This window comes from Myxocyprinus asiaticus, chromosome 9 (genome assembly GCF_019703515.2).
Source record: "Myxocyprinus asiaticus isolate MX2 ecotype Aquarium Trade chromosome 9, UBuf_Myxa_2, whole genome shotgun sequence".
Lineage (NCBI taxonomy): Eukaryota > Metazoa > Chordata > Actinopteri > Cypriniformes > Catostomidae > Myxocyprinus > Myxocyprinus asiaticus.
The window spans coordinates 41,275,410-41,301,403 of record NC_059352.1 but is presented as its reverse complement, the minus strand read 5'-3'; the positions used below and the strand labels follow the sequence as shown (position 1 = coordinate 41,301,403).

General features: G+C 48.8%; 1 protein-coding gene across 1 annotated transcript in view; it reads left to right on the top strand.

Annotated features, from left to right (window-relative positions):
- Window positions 1-25,994, top strand: part of LOC127446277 (tomoregulin-2-like) — a 179,833-nt gene that overhangs the window by 84,055 nt on the left and 69,784 nt on the right. Inside the window, exon 5 of the mRNA XM_051707053.1 lies at window positions 8,475-8,571. Coding sequence (XP_051563013.1) covers window positions 8,475-8,571 — 97 coding nt within the window. The remainder of the gene's footprint in view (window positions 1-8,474; window positions 8,572-25,994) is intronic.

The window sequence follows — 25,994 nt, the reverse complement described above, 5'->3', positions numbered from 1 at the left end:
TATATGGCTTACTTTTACCATTTTGTTCATGAGTTTTATGATACCAGCAAATTCCATCCATCCATCCATCAAAATGCCATGCCAATAATAAAAGTAATAAAAAATATATTTTAAATAATTAACAGCAACAAGAAGAAGCATTTGAACACCAGATTGAGACTCCCCTTCCCTGAACAAATATTGCCAAAAATGTAAGTACACAAAAAAATTTCAGAAGAATACAGATCAAATCAAATCAACTCACTTTATTGTAACTCAACCATATACACAAGTGCAACAGTGGGTGAAAGACTTGCGTGCAGTTCCAAGCAACATAGCAGTCATGACAGTGATGAGACATATACCAATTTACAATAAACATCAGATTTACACAACACAATTTACGAAACTAATGTACACATAATTACTCACAACACAATATACAAATAATAATATACAATGTACAGTATACAATACACACAATATAGAATACACAGTATACAATAAAAATAATATATATAAATGTGCAGTAAGGTTGTATAGTATTGTATTGACATTCAGGATGTCGGTTGATTGTCAGTTGCCAGTGTGTTGTTAAGAGAAATATAATTATGACAGTCCAGTGTGAGATTAATAAAGTGCAGTGCTGATATATGTTAATCGTGAGTGGTCAAGAGATCAAATTTACTTTGTGTTACTATGAAGTTACAGATTCACAACACATGATTTACACTTATGCAAAGCATTAAAATATCGCAAATCCTTTTTTTTACGCTTGCAATTTGATGTACGCTTTCACAAATCTTACTCTCACGCTTGTAACTTTATTTAAGCTTTTACAAATCTTACTTTACACATGCAAATCTTTTAGGCACTAATTTACCTTTAGCTCAAGAGTCATTCATTCCTGAATCAGACTACACTTGTTGTAATGTATATGTTTTTGCAAGCAGCCAGCGAAGACAACGCAACAGAAAGATGTGTTGTCTTGGCTTTATTTCATGGGTAAACCATGTACAATAATGGAATACAGTTAAAAAACTGTGAATATTTCACTTCTCATGCAAGTTTGAGCTGTCATTATCAGTTTGCACATTCACATCACATTCGCATCCTCTCTCTATGTAGGAAATTTGAAGGACGTAGTCCACATTGATGCAAAATTATTAGAGAACATTGGTTTGTGGGGGTAAATGTTTAATTTTCTTACTCCTCTTTCATTGTGTATTAATAATTATTCCTGACTATAAAAGGAAACTTTGCTTGTTTGTTTGTCTACTAAAATTAACATAATTTGGGACATGCTAGGTGTCTGAGAAAATCATGCAGGGAGAAATATGTAACACTGTGTATAACTGTACACATGGTAGCAAATTCTCTTTTTAGAGTTTTGTTAGCTTTTATTTAGTCAAAAAGCTTAGATAAGTTATCCAGACAAATAAATGAACAAATTAATTTGTAGAAAGCCAGACAGACAGACAAATATCATGCATAGGTATAACATACTGTAGATAGATACATGTAGATCAGGGGTGGGCAACTATTTTGGTAAAGGGGCCACATCGGGCTTAAAGTAGTGCATAAGTTAATGAAAACTTAAACAAAAAGACACAAACACAAATACACACACAGCAGCTGCGTGTGGCTCTCTCTCTCCCAAACTGGTGCATCCGGCTCAGCCTTATCCCTCTCCTCGGCTGATTAGCCCGATTGGGGGCCAGCCGTGTGCACTCACGGCCCGGCCCTGCCCTCCTCCTCGTCACAACTGTATTGCTCAACAAAGTTAGATACTTTTCTATCAGGCATTAAAAAAACTGAATAAAGGCTGAGCTTATTATACATTATTTATTTACCATCTCTACTTCCCTGTTAATTTATTATTCAATTTAACACTCTCTACATCAGGGGTCTGTTTTAATAAAGAAAATCGAAAATGATAGAACTTTTAATGTTTGTCGCAAAATGTCCGAATTTACTTATTTTATTCTCAAAACATTACCCATTTACATGCTAAAATGTCATGACGTGGGTCTCGTCAATGGTTTGATTTTCCATTCAGCACACAACTGAATAAAACAGGTTGTATGACTATGATAAATGATTACTGCAAGAGTTAGATTAACATACAGGTGCGAGTGGACTTCAACATTTCTAAATTTCTAAATTGCACAAATAAAAAATACATACACATATTCGTGCTTGCTTTTGCTCGCGTGCCAGTGATTACCCCTCTGCATGTCAGTGATGCCGAGATCTACTTTTATATTTAATTTCATCACTGAGAAGGTTTACCTGCAAACTTAGTAGCACCAAACATCACAAGCAGCCTCAAGAACGGACACAGAGTGGCCGTATAACACTTTTCCTTGAGCAGAATATTGCACTAAAGATCGCTAAGTTTGTTCAAAGGGGAATGCAAGAGCTAGAAAGAGCGCATTCGTGTGCATGGTTGCTACAAAATAAGTATAACATTAGGCGGAATATTTCCAATTTGCGCAAGTATAAATCTCAAATTGGAGGTGTTGCATCTCTTATCTGGCAACCCTGAGCATGTTAAATGCTTGTGGAGGTGCGTTAGGTCCCAGGGCAAGATAATGTCATGGTTACTTGTGTAACCTCCATTCCCTGATGGAGGGAACGAGACGATGTGTCGATGTAGTGACACTAGGAGTCACTCTTGGGAGCCCGAGACACCTCTGGTCTTTGATAAAAGGCCAATGAAAATTGGCGAGTGGTATTTGCATGTCACTCCCACGGATATAAGGGTATAAAAGGAGCTGGTATGCAACCACTCATTCAGGTTTTATGCTGAAGAGCCGAGACAAGGTCCTGGCCATTTCAGCGGGTAGTTCAGCATTGTGGCAGGAGGGACACAACGTCTCATTCCCTCCATCAGGGAACGGAGGTTACACAAGTAACCATGACTTTCCCTATCTGTCACTCACTCGACGTTGTGTCGATGTAGTGACATTAGGGGTCCCTATACGTAACGCCACAACTGGCTGAACTGTGTTACGAGAACTGGCGGTGTGTGGTGGGCAGGCCACTGTGTGCCTCATAGCCAGCACACCAGGTCGACACGTAACCTCCCCCAAAAGAGAGAGACAGGCTAACCCAGTCATGGCCTCTTTTCCCCTTCTCTTTTTCCACTCCCTAAAAAAGAAGGGGGATTATCTGACTGGGCCGCCAGGTCTAGTAAGGGGGTGTCCCTCCCAAGGGGAAGACACCACGGAGACCACATCTCGCCCAAATAGAGGGGGGGATATTTAAGTGGAAGAATACGTCACATGGTCTTTCCGACCATGTGGAGTGTCTTCAAGGTAGATCCTACCCAATGGGGGAGGAGTTACTACAAACATGGAGACTGGGGCAGAGGGGCTCTGCCCAAGGAAGACGCAGTTTGCCAACAGGAAAACAAATTAGCAGAAGATATATATCGCATGGGGTTAGCTTACAGGGAACCGCCATATGTGGAGCACCTACCCCAGAACAGAACTCTTAGTTAGCACGTGTACTGGGCCGGCAGCGAGTCTCTCTGAAAAATCGACTGCCACAGGGCTCGGAGGAAGTCAACCAGGGAACAAAGTTTGTGAACACTACTAGGAATTAATGGCACACGTCTTCAGCTCAAAAGGAGGTGGAAGGCGCTATGTGCAAGCGATACACCCGGCCGGCTATCCCGGGCTTATCCGCTTGTATTACGTGCCACTACCTGGGACAAAACCGGTTCCAGCCGGAGGTTGTAGAACCTTGCAAAGGTGTTGGGTGTTGCCCAGCCTGCTGCTCTGCAAATGTCTGTTAGAGAGGCACCCCTGGCCAGGGTCCAGGAGGCCGCTACACCCCTGGTAGAGTGGGCTCGTAGCCTTACCAGGGGCGGCACGTCCTGGGTGTGATATGCCATAGTTTTGGCATCAATGAGCCAATGGGAGATCCTCTGCTCGGAGACAGTGCTTCCTTTCCACTGTGCACCAAAGCAGACAAAGAGCTGCTCAGAGATCCTAAAGCTCTGCTCTGGCCAGGGGGCCAGCTGTGTGCCAGTGCATCTATGCTGAGGGGGGCCTCGGTCAGGGCGTACCAGAGGGGGCAGTGGGAGGATTCTTGGGAGGCGAACAGGTCCACCTGTGCCCGTCCGAATCGACTCCAAATCAGCTGGACCACCTGAGGGTGGAGTCTCCACTCTCCCCTGAGGGAAACCTGCCGTGACAGCGCGTCTGCTATAGTGTTGAGGTTGCCCAGGATGTGAGTGGCTCGCAGCGACTTGAAGTGCTGCTGACTCCAGAGGAGGAGACGGCGGGCGAGTTGTGACATACAACGAGAGCGCAGACCGCCTTGGCGGTTGACATATGCTACCGTTGCCATGTTGTCTGTCTGAATTAACACGTGATTGCCCTGGATCAACGGCCGAAACCTCTGCAGGGTGAGCAGAATTGCCAACAACTCGAGGCAGTTGATGTGCCAATTCAGTCGCTGGCCCGTCCACAGGCCGGCGGCTGCGTGCCCATTGCAAACAGCGCCCCAGCCCATTTTGGAGGTGTCCGTCGTGACCACTGGAGACAAGTTCTAGGGGAACACCTGCCCATAGAATCGAGAGGTCAGTCCAAGGGCTGAAAAGACAGTGACAGACCGGCGTGATGACCACGCGATGTGTCCCGTGGCGCCATGCCCATCTCGGGATTCGAGTCTGAAGCCAGTGCTGAAGCAGTCTCATATGCATCAACCAGAGCGGGGTGGCTACCGCTGAAAAAGTTTCAGTGGAACCGCTGTTTTCTGTTTGAAAGCCTTCAAACAGGCCAGCACCGACTGGGCGCGCTCGTTCGTAAGGCGTGCTGTCAAAGAGACTGGGTCCAGCTCCAAACCGAGAAAAGAAATGCTCTGAACCTGGAGGAGCTTGCTCTTTTCCCAGTTGACCCAAAGCCCTAGTCAGCTGAGGTGTGAGAGCACCAAGTCCTTTTGTGCGCACAACATGTCCCGAGAGTGAGCTAGGATTAGCCAGTCATCAAGATAGTTGAGAATGCGAATGCCCACCTCCATTAACGGGGCAAGGGCTGCCTCTGCGATCTTCATGAAGATGCAAGGAGACAGGAACAGGCCGAAAGGGAGGACTTTGTACTGATACGCCTGACCCTCGGATGCAAACCGCAGGAAGGGTCTGTGTCGAGGAAGGATAGAGACATGGAAGTACGCATCCTTCAGGTCTACCGCCGCGAACCAATCTTGATGCCAGACGTTCGCCAGAATGCGTTTTTGCATCAGCATCTTGAACTGGAGTCTGTTTAAGGCCAGTTTAAGGTTCAGTACTCGCAGGTCCAAGATTGGCCGCAACCCACCGCCTTTTTTCGGTATGATGAAGTAGGGGCTGTAAAACCCCTTCTTCATCTCGGGCGGAGGGACAGGTTCTATCGTGCCCTTCTGTAGGAGGGTAGCGATCTCTGCGCGCAAGGTAGCAGCGTTTTCAAATAAATTCATCTCATGTGATAAAATTAACGTTAATTCATTAAACATATTAAAACATTTATAATTAAACACAAATTTATATAATTTGCTTGTCAAACATTAATTAGTAATCTATTGTTTCTGTACAAACCCATACTGTATGTTGAAAACATGTTGATGGGTAATTAATACTGAAAAATGAAACGTATTATTAAAAACTACACTTACAGCATTGGAACGGATTTCTTTGAATTTGTCAACTCTACTTCCTTAAATTTTAACGTGAATTACAATTCTGTATTGAACTGGAATTTAAAAGGCATTTTTAACTCAACTCTGTATAGCGCACAACCCTGGTGTAAAAACCATAGGAGAGGGACATGTGAACAAAAGCCATCTCTGTGGGAGAGCAGAGACACAGAAAGTCAGAGAGAAGGAGGAACAGTAAAGAAAAAGGCAGGCAGAGAAGGATCGAGAAGAGGCGGTCACTTAGAGACAGATCAGCATGGCTTATGAGAGGAGTTTAGCTTAAAGAAAGCTTTGCCCCTCCTCCAATAGGATGAAACGAGTTGTAATGTCTGAGTGTAAATCATTGATGAGCTCTGGGCTCATACATTGTAAATCACAAGAACGCACACAGATATATTCACACACACACACACTTAGATCAGATCTGTTGTATTGACATGGAAAAAACACTTCCTTTGCATTCTCAAAATCTGCAAACATACACACATTTAAATGCAATGGCAAAATACATCTAATGGAAGGCATCCCACCCCTTTCCCATAAAGCGAATGAATTAATGACAGCTCTTAATATTTAGCATGTGTTATATAACATTTGTGTGTGTGTGTGTGTGTGTGTGTGTGTGTGTGTGTGTGTGTGTGTGTGTGTGTGAGAGTGTGTGTGTGTGTGTTTATACTACATTATGTGGACCAAATGTCCCCACAAGGATAGTAAAACCTGAGATTACCTACCTTGTGGGGCCCAGCCAGTGGTCCCCACGAGGGAAATAGCTTATTAAACATAGTAAACGATGTGTTTTCAATATGTAAAAAGGCAAAACATTTTCTCTGAGGGTTAGGTTTAGGGGTAAGGTTAGGGGATAGAAATTATTGTTAGATCTGTATAAAATCCATAAAATGCATGGAAGTCTATGGAGAGTCCCCACAATGATATAAAAACAAGTTTGTTTGTGTGTGTGTGTGTGTGTGTGCTGGTTTATCCAACATTATGGGGGATAAAAAGAGCCTCACAATGTAGGAAAACCTGATATTTGTAAGGAAACACAAACATTGTGAGGACAACCCAACTGTCCCTATGATTCAAATGGTTTACTATAATAAACATAATAAATAATGTATTAGTGAAATTTTAAAAATGTATAATGGGTAAGGATGGGCAAGGAGGAGGCGGGAACCGGCTGAGCAGTCAAAGAAACCTTTAATGACAGAAATCGACTTAAATCAACTTAAACACACACACATAGCAGCCGCGTGTCTCTCTCTCTCTCTCTCTCTCTCTCTCTCTCTCTCTCTCGAACTAGCAACTCCGGCTCCTCTTTATCCCCCTCCCGGCTGATTAGAACAATTCAGGGCCGGGAGTGTATCCTCACGGCCTGGCCATGCCCTCCTCCTCGTCATACTCCTCCACCGCCCAACTCAGGCCGGGGAAACCTCCGGCATGACGTACTCCCCTCCCTTCCTGGAGGGGAGGTGTTTCCCTTCCGGCCGTCCTTCTGCCGGCAGGTCTTCCCCGCCTCTCTGGAGCCCTAGGTGAGATGAGGGGAGGGAGATGGGAGATGGGAGAGGGAGAGACAGAGAGAGAGAGAAAGAGAAAAACACACGCTGTCGCCTGGTCCTCAGCCACTCCTCCGCCGTTTGGCGGACGACAGCCGCTACTCCCCTGGCAGATGGCAGCGAGTCCTCCGACCCCTGGCAGATAGAACAGCTCCTCCCCTTCCTGGCGGATGGCAGCAGTTCCTCCAACTCCCACTGGCCAATAGCGACTCTTCCGTCCCCTGCCACACAGCAGCAGCGAGGACTCCACGATAGCGCATCCCTCCTCCTTCCCTGGTTTCGGCACCAATATAATGGGTAAGGATGAGCAAGGAGGAGACGGGAACCGGCTGAACAGTTAACAAATCCTTTAATGACATAAATCACAGCGGCCGTGTGTGTGTCTCTCTCTCTCGACAGAGAGACACACACGGTGTGTCATTATCCCCCACTCGGCTGATTAGAACAATTCAGGGCGGGGCGTGCGTCCTCACGGCCCGGCCACACCCTCCTCCTCGTCACAAAATGCTAAATGGTTTCTGTGAGGGTTCAGTTTAGGGGTAGGGTTAGTATAAGAAAACCTTAAGACATATGCAAGCATGATTCTTCAATGGTTCTTAAATACATAAAGACATCAAATCAAACTTTTGCCACACTGAGAAAAGTCTAATAGCTGAATATGAGCTCTCATGTACCTAATTGTAAGTTGTAAAATGTACTTAGTACGATATATTCCCAGGTGTGCCAGCCAGTATCGAGAAGTAGTTTTGGTTTGAAAACTGTACCTATGCCACACAAAAAATAAAGTTAACACTGTGTTTCTTACCACACTGGCAAATAGTTTTTTCCTAATTTTAACCATAAACCTCACTAAATGTTGTTAAATTTATACTTAAAGCAAGAAAAAACAACAGCTGGAAAACAACTTTTGTGCACACAGGTAGGAACAGCACAAGGTCTCTTATACTGTAGTTAGTTCTTCTTGTATAAGGAATAGTAGTAGGCTATCATATGCTCTCCTTAGTACTTCACCATGACTGGTCGGGCAATTGTTGATGTAGTCATCTGTCTGAAATCAGAAAGTTGTGCAAGTACAGAATGAGTGTTTGTTTTTTGTTTTTTCAAACGTCCTCCGTTTTGAGTTCTGAAAGTTACAGTATGTTTTCATAGTTCAATGAACTCTTAAAAGATAAAGGTAAATGTGATTTTCTTATGATATGACCCCTTTAATTACAGCTCTCAATATCTCTCATCTAATTTATTTTCTCTCTCTTTTTCTAGTTAATGAAGGTTCTGCAGAGATCAGTCAGAAGGAGACATCGACGTGTGACATTTGTCAGTTCGGGGCCGAGTGTGATGAAGATTCAGAAGACGTGTGGTGAGTCACTAACACATGCGACAGCTTTTCAGGGTCCTGACATTGTGTTCTTAAGAGAGCCCGAGGGCCTCAATGAGTAGGCTTTTGACCCAGAACATTTTCAATCTACTACCGCGATGCCGCAGCAGAATTGTTATTTTTTTATTTTTAAAAATGTAGAGAGATTCTCTCTAAACGTGCACAGAGCTGCAGGAGGCGGGAGTGAAGCTGACAGAATGAGCAAGACAGACAGTCCGATTAAGCTTATCCACCAATCAGAAGGTTTATTTCAGACGTGATTGGATATTTGCTAACATCATGGTTACTTTTGTAACCTCCGTTCCCTGGTGGAGGGAACGAGACGTTGTGTCAATGTAGTGACACTAGGGGTCACACTTGTGAGCCCCAACACCTCTGCTTTTTTGAAAAAAGGCGAATGAGAATTGGCGAGTGGAATTTGCATGTCACTCCCCCGGACATACGGGTATAAAAGGAACTGGTATGCAACCACTCATACAGGTTTTGTGCTGAGGAGCCGAGACCAGGTCCCGGCCATTTCAGTGGGTAGTTCAGCATTGTGGCAAGAGGGACACAACGTCTCGTTCCCTCCATCAGGTAACGGAGGTTACGAAAGTAACCATGACGTTCCCTATCTGTCACTCACTCGACTGTCACTCACTCGACGTTGTGTTGATGTAGTGACACTAGGGGTCCCTATACAAAACTCCACAACTAACTGAACGGTGTTACATGAAGTGGCGGTGTGTGATGGGCAGACTGCTGTGTGCCTCGTAGCCAGCGCACCAGGCTGTCACGTAACCTCCCCCAAGCTCTTTATGAGCGTCGAACAGTCCTTCAGAAACAAGTCGACTGCCCAACGAATAGATGGACAGGCTAGCCCAGCCGAGGTCTCTTTTCCTTCTCTTTTCTCCCCAAAAAGAGTGGAATTTGTTAACTGACTGGGAGCCCTAAGTGTCTACGTCGGGGGGTTGTCACTCCCAAGGGGAAGACACCACGGAGACCACACCCCACATTGTGACATGCGATGGGAGCATAGACCGCCTTGGCAGTTGATGTAAGCTACCGTCGCTGTGTTGTCCATCCGGACCAACACGTGCTTGCCCTGGATCAACGGCCGAAACCTCCGCAAGGTGAGCAGTACTGCCAACAACTCTAGGCAGTTGGTGTGCCAACACAGCCACTGGCCAGTCCAAGAACTGGTGGCTGTGTGCCCGTTGCATACGGTGCCCCAGCCCGTCTTGGAGGCATTTGTTGTAACCACGACGCATCTGGAGACCTGCTCTAGGGGAACTCCTGCCCGTAGAAATGCCAGGTCGGTCCAAGGGCTGAAGAGGCGGCGACAAATCAGCGTGATGGCCACGTGATGTGTCCCGCAGTGCCATGCCCATCTCGGGACTCGAGTCTGAAGCCAGTGCTGAAGTGGTCTCATATGCATCAACCCGAGCGGTGTGGCCATCGCTGAGGATGCCATATGCCCCAGGAGCCTCTGAAAAAGTTTCAGTGGATCCGCTGTCCTCCGTCTGAATGCCTTCAGACAGTTCAGCACCGACTGAGCGTGTTCGTTCGTGAGACGCACTGTCATCGAGACTGAGTCCAACTCCAGACCGAGAAAAGAGATGCTCTGAACCGGGGAGAGCTTGCTCTTTTCCCAGTTGACCCGAAGCCCCAGTCAGCTGAGGTGTCGAAGCACGAGGTCCCTGTGTGCGCATAGCAACTCTCGAGAGTGAGCTAAGATCAGCCACTTGTCAAGATAGTTGAGAATGCGGATGCCCACTTCCCTTAGCGGGGCAAGGGCTGCCTCTGCGACCTTCGTGAAGACGCGAGGGGACAAGGACAGGCCGAAGGGGAGGACCTTGTATGGGTACGCCTGGCCCTCGAAGGCAAACCACAGGAAGGGTCTGTGTCGAGGCAGGACCAAGACGTGTAAGTACGCGTCCTTCAGGTCTACCACCGCGAACCAATCTAGATGTCGGACACTCGCTAGAATGTGTTTTTGTGTCAGCATCTTGAACAGGAGTCTGTGCAAGGCCCACTTCAGTACTCGCAGGTCCAAGATTGGTCGCAACCCACCGCCTTTCTTTGGTACGATGAATTAAGGGCTGTAGAACCCTTTCCTCATCTCGGCTGGAGGGACTGGCTCTATCGCGTCCTTGCTCAGGAGGGTCGCGATCTACGCAAGCAAGGTAGCAGCTTTCTCGCCCTTCACCGAGGTGAAGTGGACACCGCTGAACCTGGGTGGGTACATGGCGAACTGAATCGCTTAGCTGAGTCGGATGGTCCGGGTCAGCCATCGTGACGGGTTGGAAAGCACGAGCCACGCGTCCAAACTCCAGGTGAGGGGGACCAAGGGGATAATAATGTCGGATGTACCAGCGGGTGGGCCTCGCGGCGGGGCGGAGCTCGAGGTGCCACGTTGAGGGGACTCAAGCCCCATGGCCATGCTGAGTCGAGGGACATCGAAGCACTTACCTGGCTCTTGCCGCCCACCATGAGATTGGCCAAGGAGGGGGGAGGAGGAGTCTCGTCCCCGAGGTCCATCGGCACTAATCCCATGTGGGGGTATTTATGCCACAGCTGGGCACCCAGGGGTGGGGGGTCCACCGCTGGAGCGCCAACCCTGCCAAAAAGGAATGGTGGACGGCGGTCATGACGACGGCCGTCCACACCGGACATGTGACCCAGGAAACAAGGAAACTGCTCTTTTGCTGAACCTTTGGGTACCGCAGCCTCTGGGGCATGCAGCGAAAAAAGAAACAAAATATTCTCCTCCCGGCCCTCCACAGGGGGATGGAGTGGTCTGTGCACCAGCTCCAGAGAGATGGGTCTCCTTGCCCCTGGGTCGCCCATCTCAGGGGCGTTTCGAAGCCTTCCTCGGGTTCTTGAGCATCTGGTTCCTGCGATGGGCTGCACGCCGGGGCCGGGCCACGGGGGCGGGCTGTGGCAGAGTAGGAGTTGTTGCTGCAGGGAGATGCCCTTGGCGACGAGGTGCGGGATCTTGAGCTGCGCCGGGGCAGGATATGCTTTATAGTCTCCGTCTGCTTCTTCACCGTCGAGAACTGCTGGGCAAAGTCCTCGACGGTGTCACCAAACAGGTTAACCTGGGAGATGGGGACGCCAAGGAACTGTGCCTTGTCGGCCTCTCGCAACTCTACCAAGTTGAGCCAGAGGTGGTGCTCCTGGACCACGAGAGTGGACATCGCCTGCCCGAGAGACCGCGCTGTGACCTTCGTCACCTGGAGAGTGAGGTCGGTCGCCGAGCGCAGTTCCCGCATCAATCCCGGGTCAGAACTACCCTCATGCAGTTCTTTTAGTGCCTTGGCTTGGTGTATTTGCAGGAGAGCCATGGCGTGCAGGGCAGAGGCGGCTTGTCCAGTGGCACCATAGGCCTTAGCCGTCAGAGAAGACATAAACCTACAGGCCTTGGATGGGAGCTGGACACCATCGAGTGTAGCGAGAGCGGGGGAGCTGGAAGATCGGGACCGGGCAGTAAAAGGTGCCTCCCACAACCTTGTCAGCTCCTCATGCACTTCCGGGAAGAAAGGAACAGGGGCGGGGCGTGGCCGTGAGCGGCACCCCGAGCCCAGGAACCAATCATCGAGCCGCGAGGGTTCAGGGGAGAGCGGAGGGTTCCACTCTAGCCCGACGCTCGCGGCCGCCCGGGAAAGCATGTCCGTCATTTCTGCGTTGGCCTGAGACTGGGCAACTGCTCCCGAAGGAGGAAGCCAAGCTGAAGCATCAGCATCAGACTGAATGAGCCCGCTCTCCGATGCTGCGCTTGATAACTCATCATCTTCCGGGGCGCCAGACGAGATGCCGAACCGCCCTGAGACGAGCCGGCAATCTCATCCGAGCACGCGATCAGGGCAAGCAAGCGTGCTAGGGAATGGGAGGTCCGTGGGGGGATACCCGGTGGAGGTGGTCCCATTGATGTCCCCAAATCGCCCCCAGTGCTAACCGGCACGGCCTCATACCCATAGGTAGAAGGACCAAGGCGGGGAGCCGCTGTGGTGGCTTGCTTTCTTACGAATGCAAGCCGCGACCGCAACGTTGCCAAGGTCATGTTCCATATATATATATATATATATATATATATACATTTAAATTTAACTTATGCAATTAAACTTTGTGAAAATACTGCATGTTATTGCACCCGTGCTAGTTCTTCACAGATGCTGGACAACTGTGTCCTTTAATTATATCAAATGGCTTCATTTTTTTTTTTTTTGCTTGCCTTTTACTGCTGTTGGTGATACCTTTAATGTTGGGGAGTCCTTCATAAAATCACAGTATGCCCACCTCTTCAGACACTACTACACCACTGCTCTGCAGCTACAGCTGAGGGTGTGTACTGTAGAGGAGTACATTCTTCCTTTTGATTTCTGATCTCTATTTTATTATCTGTCCCAAGTCCAGGCACCTTGTCTCAGTTCCCTCTTCCATTTTACTGTGTCCCTATCTCTTCCATCTTACTGTGTTCCTATGACCCTGTATGTACCTGGTATTAAGATCAATTCAGGTGAAAACGTCATGGTTACTGGTGTAACCTCCGTTCCCTGATGGAGGGAACGAGACGTTGGTGTTGATGTAGTGACACTAGGGGTCACTCTTGGGAGCCCGAGACACCTCTGGTCTTTGATAAAAGGCCAATGAAAATTGGCGAGTGGTATTTGCATGCCACTCCCCCGAACATACGGGTATAAAAGGAGCTGGTATGCAACCACTCATTCAGGTTTTACGCTGAGGAGCCGATATAAGGTCCGGCCATTTCAGCGGGTAGTTCAGCGTTGTGGCAGGAGGGACCAACGTCTCATTCCCTCCATCAGGGAACGGAGGTTACACCAGTAACCATGACGTTCCCTATCTGTCACTCACTCGACATTGGTGTCGATGTAGTGACACTAGGGGTCCCTATACAAAACACCACAAGGCTGAACTGTGTTACGTGAACTGGCGGTGTGTGGTGGGCAGACTTGCTGTGTGCCTCATAGCCAGCACACCAGGTCAACACGTAACCTCCCCCAACACAGTTATGAGTGTCGAACGGCCCTTTTTGGGGACAAGTCGACTACCCAGAGATAGAGACAGGCTTAACCCAGTCGTGGCCTCTTTCCCCTTCTCTTTTTCCACTCCCTAAAAAAGAAGGGGGATTATCCGACTGGGCCGCCAGGTCTAGTCGGGGGGTGTCCCTCCCAAGGGGAGGACACCGTGGAGACCACACCTCGCCCCAAGAGAGGGGGGGATATTTAAGTGGAAGAATACATCACATGGTCTTTCCAACCATGTGGAGAGCCTTCAAGGTAGATCCTGCCCAATGGGGGAGGAGTTACTACAACATGGAGACTGAGGGGCTCTGCCCAAGGAAGACGCAGTTTGCTAGTAGGGAAACGAACTAGCGGAAGATATAGATCGCATGGGGTTAGCCTTACAGGGAACCGCCACATGCGGAGCACCTACCCCAGAACAGGGCTCTTAGTTAGCGCATGTACTGGGCCGGCAGCGAGTCTCTCCGAAAACTCGACTGCCACAGGGCTCGGAGGAAGTCAACCAGGGAACAACTTTTGTGAACACTACTGGGAATTAACAGCGCACGTCTTCAGCTCAAAAGGAGGTGGAAGGCGCTATGTGCAAGCGATACACCCGGCCGGCTATCCCGGGCTTATCCGCTTATGTTGCGTGCCACTACCTGGGACGAAACCGGTTCCACCCGGAGATTGTAGAACCTTGCAAAGGTGTTGGGTGTTGCCCAGCCCGCTGCTCTGCAATGTCTGTTAGAGAGGCACCTCTGGCCAGGGCCCAAGAAGCCGCTACACCACGGGTAGAATGGGCTCGTAGCCCTACCGGGGGCGGCATGTTTTGGGCGAGACATGCCATAGTTATGGCGTCAATGAGCCAGTGGGCGATCCTCTGCTTGGAGACAGCGCTTCCTTTCCGCTGTGCACCAAAGCAGACAAAGAGCTGCTCAGAGATTCTAAAGCTCTGCGTGCGATCCAAATAGATGCGTAAAGCGCGCACCGGACACAGCAACGACAGGGCTAGGTTTGCCTCCTCCTGGGGCAGCGCTTGCAGGTTCACCACCTGGTCCCTAAAAGGAGTGGTGGGAACTTTGGGCACATAGCCCGGTCGGGGGTCTCAGGATCACGTGAGAATAGCCCGGACCAAACTCCAGGCACGTTTCGCTGACAGAGAACGCTTGCAGGTCACCTACCCTCTTGATGGAAGTGAGCGCAGTCAGGAGGGCAGTCTTCAAGGAGAGTGCCTTAAGCCCGGCTGACTGCAAAACTCAAAGGGGGCTCTCTGTAGACCCTGAAAAACTACAGAGGTCCGATGAGGGAACAAGGCGTGGCCTGGAGGGATTCAGCCTTCTGGCGCCTCTTAGGAACCTGATGATCAGATCATGCTTCCCTAAGGACTTACCGTCGACTGTGTCATGGTGTGCTGCTATAGCAGCAACGTACACCTTCAAGGTGGAAGGGGACAGCCTCCCTTCCAGCCTCTCTTGCAGGAAGGAAAGCACTGATCTGACTGCGCACCTCTGGGGGTCTTCCTGATGGGAAGAACACCACTTAGCGAACAGACACCATTTAAAGGCATACAGGCGCCTCATAGAGGGAGCCCTAGCCTGAGTGAACGTGTCTACCACCGCAGGTGGGAGACAGCTTAGGTCTTCCGCGTCCCGTCCAGGGGCCAGACATGGAGATTCCAGAGGTCTGGGCGCGGGTGCCGGATGGTGCCCCTTCCCTGAGAAAGAAGGGCCTTCCTCAGCGGAATTTGCCCGGGGGGAGCTGTCACGAGGAGCGTGAGGTCCGAGCACCACATCTGGGCGGGCCAGTAGGGTGCTTACCAGGACGACCTTCTCCTCGTCCTCCCTGACCTTGCACAGGGTCTGTGCGAGCAGGCTCACTGGGGAAAACGCATATTTGCGAATGCCAGGGGACCAGCTGTGTGCCAGCGCGTCTATGCCGAGGAAGGCCTCGGTGAGGGTGTACCAGAGCGGGCAGTGGGAGGATTCTTGGGAGGCGAACAGGTGCACCTGTGCCTGACTGAATCGACTTCAAATCAGCTGGACCACCTGAAGGTGGAGTCTCCACTCTCCCTTGAGGGTAACCTGTTGTTACTGCACGTCCGCCGAAGTGTTGAGGTTGCCCGGGATGTGAGTGGCTTGCAGCAACTTGGTGCTGCTAACTCAGTTGGAGGAGACGGCGGGCGAGTTATGACATACAGCGGGAGCGTAGACCGCCTTGGCGGTTGACATATGCTACCACTGCCGTGCTGTCTGTCCAAACTAGCACGTGCTTGCCCTGGATCAACGACCGGAACCTCTGCAGGGTGAGCAGAATTGCCAGTAACTCGAGGCAGTTGATGTGCCAACGCAGCCGCGGACCCGTCTAGAGGCCGGCGGCTGCGTGCCCATTGCCAACAGCGCCCCAGCCCATTTTGGAGGCGTCTGTCGTGACCACGACGCGCCTGGAGACCAGTTCTAGCGGAACACCTGCTCGTGGAAACAAGAGGTCGGTCCAAGGGCTGAAAAGACGGTGACAGACCGACGTAATGGCCACGCGGTGTGTCCCGTGGCACCATGCCCATCTCGGGACTCGAGTCTGGAGCCAGTGCTGAAGCGGCCTCATATGCATCAACCCGAGCGGGGTGGCCACCGCCGAGGACGCCATATGCCCCAGGAGCCTCTGAAAATGTTTCAGTGGAACCGCTGTTTTCTGTTTGAATGCCTTCAAACAGGCCAGCACCGACTGGGCGCGCTCGTTCGTAAGGTGCGCCGTCAAGGAGACTGAGTCCAACTCCAAACCGAGAAAAGAGATGCTCTGAACCGGGAGGAGCTTGCTCTTTTCCCAGCTGACCCGAAGCCCTAGTCGGCTGAGGTGTGAGAGCACCAGGTCCCTGTGTGCGCATAACCCGTCTCGAGAGTGAGCTAGGATTAGCCAGTTGTCGAGATAGTTGAGAATGCGAATGCCCACCTCCCTTAACGGGGCAAGGACAGCCTCTGTGATCTTCGTAAAGATGCGAGGAGACAGGGACAGGCCGAAAGGGAGGACTTGTACCGATACGCCTGACCCTCGAACGCAAACCGCTGGAAGGGTCTGTGTCGAGGAAGGATCGAGACGTGAAAGTACGCATCCTTCGGGTCTACCGCCGCGAACCAATCTTGATGCCGGACACTCGCTAGAATGCGTCTTTGCGTCAGCATCTTGAACTGGAGTCTTTGTAAGGCCCGGTTCATTACTCGCAGGTCCAAGATTGGCCGCAACCCTCCGCCTTTTTTCGGTACTATACCGGTGGGTGGGGCCTCGCGGTGGGGCGGACCTTGAGGTGCCACACCACATCGTGGCCGTGCTGAGTCCGAGGACATCGAAGCACTTACCTGGCTCCTTGTGACCACCCCCGGAACAGCCTGGGACGGGGGAGGAAGAGGCCTGTCCTCATGACCCGTGGAGACTGTCACATCGGGGGCAGATGTGTGCCACAGCTTGGCGCTCAGGGCGGGAGACCGCCGCTGGAGCGCCAACCTGCCAAATGGAGTGGTGGACGGTGGTCGTGATGCCAGCCGTACACACCGAATATGTGACCCAGGGAACAAGGAAACCACTCTTGCGGAGCTCTTGAGTACTGCAGCCACTTGGGCATGCAGCACAATTAAATGCAAAAGGTAACAAAAAGAAGATCTGCTTACCAGCTCCAGAGCAGCGGGTTTCGTTGTCCCTGGGTCGCCCATCTCAGGGGCGCTTCGAAGACCTCCGTGGGTTCTTCGGTGCCGGCTGTGAGACGGGTGGCGTCGGCTTCCTGAGGTGGGCTCCATGCCGGGGCCGGGCCGGAGGGGCGGGCTGCGGCGGAGCCGGTGCAGTCACCGCAGGGGGACGCCCTCGGCAATGAGTAGATGGGGTGCGGGATCTTGAGCCACGCCGGGCAGGACAAGCCGGCTAGCATCCATCTACTGCTCTACCATCGAGAACTGCTGGGCAAAGTCCTCGACGGTGTCACCGAATAGGCCCGCCTGGAAAATGGGGGCAGCAAGGAATCGTGTCCTGTCGGCCTCACCCATCTCGACCAGGTTGAGCCAAAGGTGGCGCTCCTGGACCACTAGTGTGGCCATCGTCCGCCCGAGAGACCGCGCCGTGACCTCCGTCGCTCGGAGAGCGAGGTCGGTCGCCGAGCGCAGTTCCTGCATCAATCCCGGGGCGGAACTACCCTCGTGCAGTTCCTTTAGCGCCTTGGCGGACTTGCAGGAGAGCCATGGCGTGCAGGGCGGAGGTGGCTTGTCCAGCAGCGCCGTAGGCTTTGACCGTCAGAGACGACGTAAACCTACAGGCCTTGGACGGGGGCTTTGGGCACCCGCGCCAGGTGGCGGCGCTCTGCGGGCATAGGTGCACCGCGAGCGCCTATATCCACCGGGGGATTGCCGAATAACCCTTGGCCGCCCCACCATCGAGGGTAGTGAGAGTGGGGAAGCTAAAAAGATCAGGACCCGGCAGTAAAAGGTGCCTCCCGCGACCTTGTCAGCTCTTCATGCACTTCCGGGAAGAAAGGAACGGGGCGGGGCGTGGCTTTGAGCGGCGCCGCGAGCCCAGGAACCAATCACAGAGCCGCGAGGGTTCAGGAAAGAGTGGTGAAATCCACTCTAACCGACGCTCGCGGCTGTCCGGGAAAGCATGTCGTCATCTCCGCGTCAGCCTGTGACTGGGCGATCGACCCCGAAGGGAGGAGCCCAGCTGAGGCTTCCGACTGGACGAGCCCGCTCTCTGATGCTGCGCTCGAGAGCTCATCACTTTCGCGGGCTCCGAATAAGAGGTCGAACTCGCCGTGAGACGAGCCGGCCAACTCACCCGGAAGCCCGATCGGGGCAGACGAGCGTGCTGGGGAATGGGAGGTCTGCGGGGGGATACCCGGCGGAGGCGGTCCCATTGGGGTCCCCAAATCGCCCCCAGTGCTAGCCGCGCTGGCCTCAATCCCGTGGGTAAAAGGACCGAGGCGGGAGCCTCTGGGGTGGCTCGCTTCCTTACGAAGGCGAGCCGCGACCGCAACGTTGCCATGGACACATTCTCGCAATGAGAATGTGACCATCCACAAACACTGTCTCCGCGTGAGCAGTGCCCAGACACGACAGACAGTGATCGTGACCGTTAGAAGGCGAGAGATAACAAGCACAACCAGGAATAATACACAATCGGAAAAGCATCTTTAAAAAGACGCGTCTTTAAAAAGACTTTCCCTGTGTGCGCTCTTTTAGAGAAATATATACTCTTTTAGAGGGGAAAAATGCTCTTTCAGAAAATATACTCTCTAGTTTTTCTGCCGAAGCGCCCAGGGGCATTCTCTGCAGTGCACCAGTGCAGAGGAGGGAGAAGCCGCTGAAATGCGCCGTCAGATCCAGCAGGTGAATGAACAGTAGTATTCAGCTCAATGAGCATGACCGTTCGGCTCCGAAGAGAAAATCTGAATGAGTGGTTGCATACCAGCTCCTTTTATACCCGTATGTTCGGGGGAGTGGCATGCAAATACCACTCGCCAATTTTCATTGGCCTTTTATCAAAGACCAGAGGTGTCTCGGGCTCCCAAGAGTGACCCCTAGTGTCACTACATCGACACCAACGTCGAGTGAGTGACAGATAGGGAACAAGGTCCATAACATTTAGGTAAAATGGCATTGGCAACCCATTTTACATTACGTCTGTAATGTGACATATTTTGGAGTGAAACTAGATATTTAATGAGAAAAAGAAAGAAAAGAAAGAATGCCAGACTTAATTTTTTTGGATTGTGAAAAGTGGCCATCTATAGTCATCTATAGCCTGGCTTAGGTGACATCAGTGCAAAAGGAAAGTAATTTCAGACATTAATGAAATATAATGGAGCCAAAAAAAATTTTATTTGGAATAACATGCACTAATAAATTATGCACAAAAAAGACCAGAGATGTGTATTAAAGGATACACATTTCTGGTCTTGTATTGGTCTTGCTTATCTATTATTACATGTAAGCAATATCACAAAAACAAGTGTACTTAATATCAGCACACTGTGATTCAGCTGTAGCAGCCTTGTGCCATAGGTAATCCAATTTTTATTAATGTTTTTATTTTGTGAAGCTCTGTTGTGCAACATTTTATTTGACAAAATAATAATAATAATAATAAACCATTTTTTGTTGAAATTAAAAATTATATTTGTATTTAATTAAAGCTTTATGTATTCATTTGATTAAACACTATTTTGATCAAAATTTGTATTAAAACACAACATGGAATCCAGAAAATTAAATGGAAAAGGCAGAATTTGCAACTGCAAGAATTTATGCAGTTCTTTTAATCAAGTCCTTTTCTGTGTAATTTCATCAGTAATCTGAAGCTATTATATTTGTTGCCAATTTAGTATCGATAAAGAGGTGCTCTACATAAAAATATAACAGCATACAAGTTTGAAATGGAAAAAATAACAACAGAAATTACATTTTTGGGTAAAACATTCCAATATGAATGTCAATTTTGTCAATAAAAACTACAAAATGTATTTAATATACCAACTTTCCATTTGGCCACATGTATTGAGTAAGTTGCCAAACCCGATTTAAGGTTCTAACCCTTTGATAATCACTCTGATTTGGATGAGGCTTATGCAGTCTCAAAAATGTGACAGCTTACTGACAGGACCCACTATTCCCTTACCTTACCTTGTTTACTTAGGCTTCCTGACAGCCTTGTAATTTATTTAGCCCATTGCCATATTAACATATTGTTCCATGGCATTCAGTGGTGTGCCTAGCAGGTTGTAAATGTTAATTGTGTTGTCACTGGACTGTATCAGTTCTCTGTCAGTCTGGAAGGATGATGGATTATTTTCTTGTACAAGCACTGCCATTCAGGACAGTGGACAGATGACCCTATAGATGGAGGGGCAAAGGAGAGCAGCTCTCCGCTGCAATTCTATCTTCATTTAATAGTTCCTCTTCCATAGTAGACAGATTAAAACCTCTGGAACATGGGCGGGCAATTGCTATTTTAATATCCCACACAGGAATACACTAACCAGACAGATCAGAGGGAGATAGAGCGATGGAGAGTGCTAGACATGTCAAAAGGGACGGCAAGTAAATGAGGGAGAAAATGTCAACAAAAAAAGACAGAGATAAAAAGAGAGAGGGAAATGAAACAATCCAAGCAGTTAATGTGAAGGAATGTGTCTATGTTAAGGTTAAAAAAATGATTTGCATTTCCTGAAGGAAATACCAGTGCTTGCAATGGAGCAAAAGAATATTGTTAATGTTTTAGGTTTAAGTTTTAGGCTTTGGCTTTGTGTAAAGGAATTTAGGAGACATTGAGCATAAATCTGGTTTTCGGTCCACTGTGCATGAGAATCAACACAAGTACAATGGAAAGGATATGCAAATTATGAAATATATGCAAGGAAAACAAGAAAAAATTGCAATTTAATACGCAAATATTAACGTCAGCACTGTTGGTTATATTTTGAATGGCGAACATTTTATCAAATGTAAGTCCATGGGAGATTGTCAGACTTTTAGGAAGGAATTCACAAAAAATGATTTGTGCCCACTGATCAGGGGTGGATTTAGGCATGGGTGACATGGGCAGTCACCTGGGGCATCTTGCCGGGGGCGGAACGAGGTGCCCACACAAACAGAGTGTGCCTCATCCGTCCCAGAGCCTGCGTTGCCAGCCTCGTCCATCCCAGAGCCTGCGTTGCCAGCCTCGTCCGTCCCAGAGCCAGCGTTGTCAACTTCGGCCATCCAAAGGAGGAGGAGAAGGAGAAGAAAAGTTTCTGTTCCCAAGTCTCTTCCCGTGTACATGACCACGGAGGTCGTTCCCGAGCCTCTGCCCATGCCCATGACCACAGAGGTCGTTCCCGAGTCTCCGCTCATGCCCACAACCACAGAGGTCGTTTCCCAGTTTCTGCCCATGTTCTCAACCACGGATGTCGTTCCCAAGTCTCCTCCCATGCCCACGACCACAGAGGTCATTCCCGAGTCTCTGCCCATGCCCACGACCACATTGGTCGTTCCTGAGCCTCTGCCCACGTTCACGACCACAGAGGTCGCTCCCGAGTCTCCGCTCATGCCCACAACCACAGAGGTCGTTCCCGAGTCTCCACTCATGCCCACAACCACAGAGGTCGTTTCCCAGTTTCTGCCCATGTTCTCGACCACAGAGGTCATTCCCGAGTCTCCTCCCATGCCCACGACCACAGAGGTCATTCCTGAGTCTCTGCCCATGCCCACAACTACAGAGGTCATTCCCGAGTCTCTGCCCATGAACACGACCACAGAGGTCGTTTCCGAGTCTCCGCTCATGCCCACGACCACAGAGGTCATTTCCCAGTCTCTGCCCATGCCCATGACTACAGAGGTCATTTCCCAAGTCTCATCCCATGAACACGACCACGGAGGTCGTTCCCGAGTCTCTTCCCATGTTCGCGACCACGGAGGTCATTTCCCATTCATCCAGGACTCTATGTCTCGAGCCTGCCACAGCTCCACTCTCCATGGCTCCGCCCCTCAAGCCTGTCACGGCTTCGCCCCTCGAGCCTGCCACGTCTCCACCTTCCAAGGCTCCGCCCCCAGAGCCTGCCATGGCTCTGCTCCCAGAGCCTGCCACGGCTCCACCCCCAGAGACTATTCCTCCCAAGGCTCCACCTTCCATGGCTCCGCCCCCAGAGTCTTCCACAGCTCCGCCCGCTCCCAGGCATCCTGACCCCGCCTCCCAGGCATTCTGACCCTGTCTCGGCCCTGCGGCCGCCTCCCAGGCGTCCTGACCCTGTCTCGGCCCTGCGGCTGCCTCCCAGGACTCCTAACCCAGTCCCCAACTTGAGGTCATCTCCTTGGTCTCCTGGCCATCTACCTGATCTGCTCTGGTCTCCTTGGTCTCCTGGCCATCTACCTGATCTGCTCTGGTCTCCTTGGTCTCCTGGCCGTCCGCCTGATCTGCTCTGGTCTCCATGGTCTCCTGGCCGTCCGCCTGATCTGCTCTGGTCTCCTGGCCATCTGCCTGATCTGCTCTGGTCTCCCTGGTCTCCTGGCTGTCCGCCTTATCTGCTCTGGTCTCCCTGGCCGCCTGCCTGATCTGCTCTGGTCTACTTGGTCCTCCAAGCCTGCAGCGTCGCTCTGGCTCTCCATCCATCGAGCTCCGCCTTGGTTTCAAACCTCCTTTGCCTTGTTCCTTTGCTCCCCTTGCCCCTTGTGCCCCCCTGAACTACCTGTTTTCCCCCAGACTCCATGGACAATTTGTTTTAGTTTTTTTGGAGCATCTGGAATCTGCTCCTTAAAAGGGGGGCTCTGTCACATTCCCTGTTTTTGTGTTGACTTATGTTGTAATTCTTGTTTAGTTCCTGTTTCTTGTTAGTTTGTAGTGCTTTTGTAGTTTCATTTTATGATTGTTTTTCCCCTGATTGTTTTCACAGGTGTTCCTCATTCCCTTGTTTGCCCCCATGTATTTAAGCCCTTGTTTTCCCCTGGTTTCTTTGTCAGACTTCACATGTGTTGTGTTGTTCTAAGCTTGGTTTCCCGTGTTTTTGTTTCATTCTATTCTGAGTTACTTTGTTTATTTTTGGTTTCCATTAAAAGCTGCATTTAGATCCTCATTCCACATCTGCCTCGTTACAGGTAATGTGTGTGTGTGTTTGTTTTGTATTTATGTATATATGTATATGTGTGTGTATATTTTAAATACTTCCTCCTGTCCTTCATTAATATGCAGACAACAAGTAAGTCATTTGTTGTTTGATTTTCCCCAGAAACATAGTGCCAAAAAGCCACAATCAAAACATTTCCATGTTTGTATCCAGACCAGCCCAAGACAGTAATATTGGCTCAACCAATGCCAGTTTGAGTTTTGGACAGGACTATCTGTTTTTCCATGGGGGTAATGTTCGGGAAAACCTGTTTGAATACAATCATTTTTGCAATTCCTTTTTGTGAAACTAGTGGTATGGAAAATTACACACTTCAGCTGTAGAGTTAAAAAGGCCCCTTTAAGAGAAGCTGTTTGTGTTTGACAGTCTGTAACCTAAGAAGCTCTACCTGTGACCCCTCTCACTCCAAGACCCAACACATCCTCATGCTAACGGTTTTGTGGTTTAATATGCAGGGAATCTTTAAACCAAATATAGCTGTTCCAGTTCCAGAAAGATTAAGTATATCTTTGATGAAATCCTTCTTGATCCTTTCTATGTTGTTTTCATCAATTATATTTTTGGAAAGCTTTGAAAAATTAGAAAATATCGTTTTCATCCACCACAATGAGCAGTGAGTGTGATTGATTTGCAGAGTTGTAATTATAAACATTATAGGAGCTCTCTCTCTCTCTCTCTCTCTCTCTCTCTCTCTCTCTCTCTCTCTCTCTCTCTCTCTCTCTCTCTCTCTCTCTCTCTCTTTCCCCTTGGAATCTATTTGTATGTGTGAGCTGTGTCTGATAACCAATTAGCAGATACATATGCAAGCATTGATGCAGCCTGGCCCTGTAGCATAGAAATTCAGCTCAAACCAACAGTAATCAATTCATACTCGTCTAATCACATTTACTGCAGCTCAGTGGAAATGGAATGAATCTGCTTCAAAGCATGCTTCTTTTCTGCTATAACAATCACATCTGTGTGTGCATGCCTTCATACAGTATGTGTAAGTGTACATGTGTCAAATGTTTGTGTGAGATTGTGATGTGTGGATAAGTCAGTCAAGTGGGGTCACAGTACTGTAGCTTGTCTTTGTCTATATCTTGCCCGGTTATGCATTATCCTCAGAGCATACAGTATATAGTGGGATTATAAATATTAAAGAGAGTTTTTATAAATCAATTCGAGACTCGAAGATGAAGTGTTCGCCAGTAAATAATTAGACAGAACTTAAAACGAACAAACATATGAGGCCGGCACAACAAAGTGTCAATTATTTATTTGTTATTATTTACAAAAGTAAACAAATGTCTTTAAAGCTCAAGTGTATAATATTGTGCTACTAGCCTCATCAAATGGAATTGCAAAAGTAATCACTGCTTTCTAGAAGAAATGAGAAACATTTTTTAACTTTGACAAAATTACACATTCACCAGCTTTAAAAATAAAACTTGTTTAGTTTTGTTCATAATTTTCGAGAATGAGAGTGTCACGCAACCTGTCCATCTTGGAATCTGCCTTATTTAACTAGCGTCTAGGTGCATCAAAATACCTTAGAGTTTGAAATAATTTTTATATAATTTTATAAAATAACTTTATTCTGAATTATTCTGTTGAAACTTGTATATTATTTGAACTGTAAAGTTGTTTAAATTGTCATTTTTACAGTTGCTATACAACTGTATACAGTTTTTACAGCCCCTTTCACAAAGAGATCCCGGTATTAATCCCAGAAAAAGTCATTCTGGCAACTGTTCTGGGACTGCTAAATTTGTCCGTTGCAACAGACTCTCACGGCGAAATCATCAGGATTCGTACGACTACTCTCACGGTGAAATCGTCAGGATTCGTATGACTTTTCTACATTTGCCTAATTCGTATGATATTGTGCAACTGCACTCGTTTGAATTCCTATGACTTTAACTACAACCAATGATGTCGCTGGATATCATTTCCATCTAATACGCGACTATTACTTGCTTCTGTCACACACAACAACTTCCTATCATATTTACACACTCTACTGATTGGTCAAGTTTAGATAAGGGGTTTGGGTAAAGGCATAATATTAATAAGTATGTCCTTAACGCCTCGTGTGCAGAACTTGCGCTTGCTTCCTCATTACACATCCGGGAATTTGCACGTGATGAATTTGTACAACTACAATCTGTTCCCAAGTCTCTTCCCATGTACACGACCACGGAGGTCGTTCCCGAGCCTCTGCCCATGCCCATGACCACAGAGGTCGTTCCCGAGTCTCCGCTCATGCCCACAACCACAGAGGTCGTTTCCCAGTTTCTGCCCATGTTCTCAACCACGGATGTCGTTCCCAAGTCTCCTCCCATGCCCACGACCACAGAGGTCATTCCCGAGTCTCTGCCCATGCCCACGACCACATTGGTCGTGGGCATGGGCAGAGTTTATGCGAACAACATTTGTGCGAGACCATACAAAATAGCCAACTTGTAAATTATGTATGACTTTTCATGAGATCAGGTTGGTTCATTCGCACTGCAAGAGTTTTCCCGTAATCTGTGCTCACATTCACACACATCCCGGGACAATGGTCACGATGTGACGTCTAATGTAAAACGTCTTGAGTTTACTGATAACCACATCATTCCTCTCGAGAAGCCCACTCTTTCATTGTCTTGTAAACAAATAAATTGTGTATGGTAAAACTAAACTGATGGTTAATTTAACTATCTGCATGGATGGCGAGTATCTCCCTGGTCCCTGTATGAGATTTTCATGATAGCCAATTTTATTGATTTTATTCTGGCAGTTAGGTC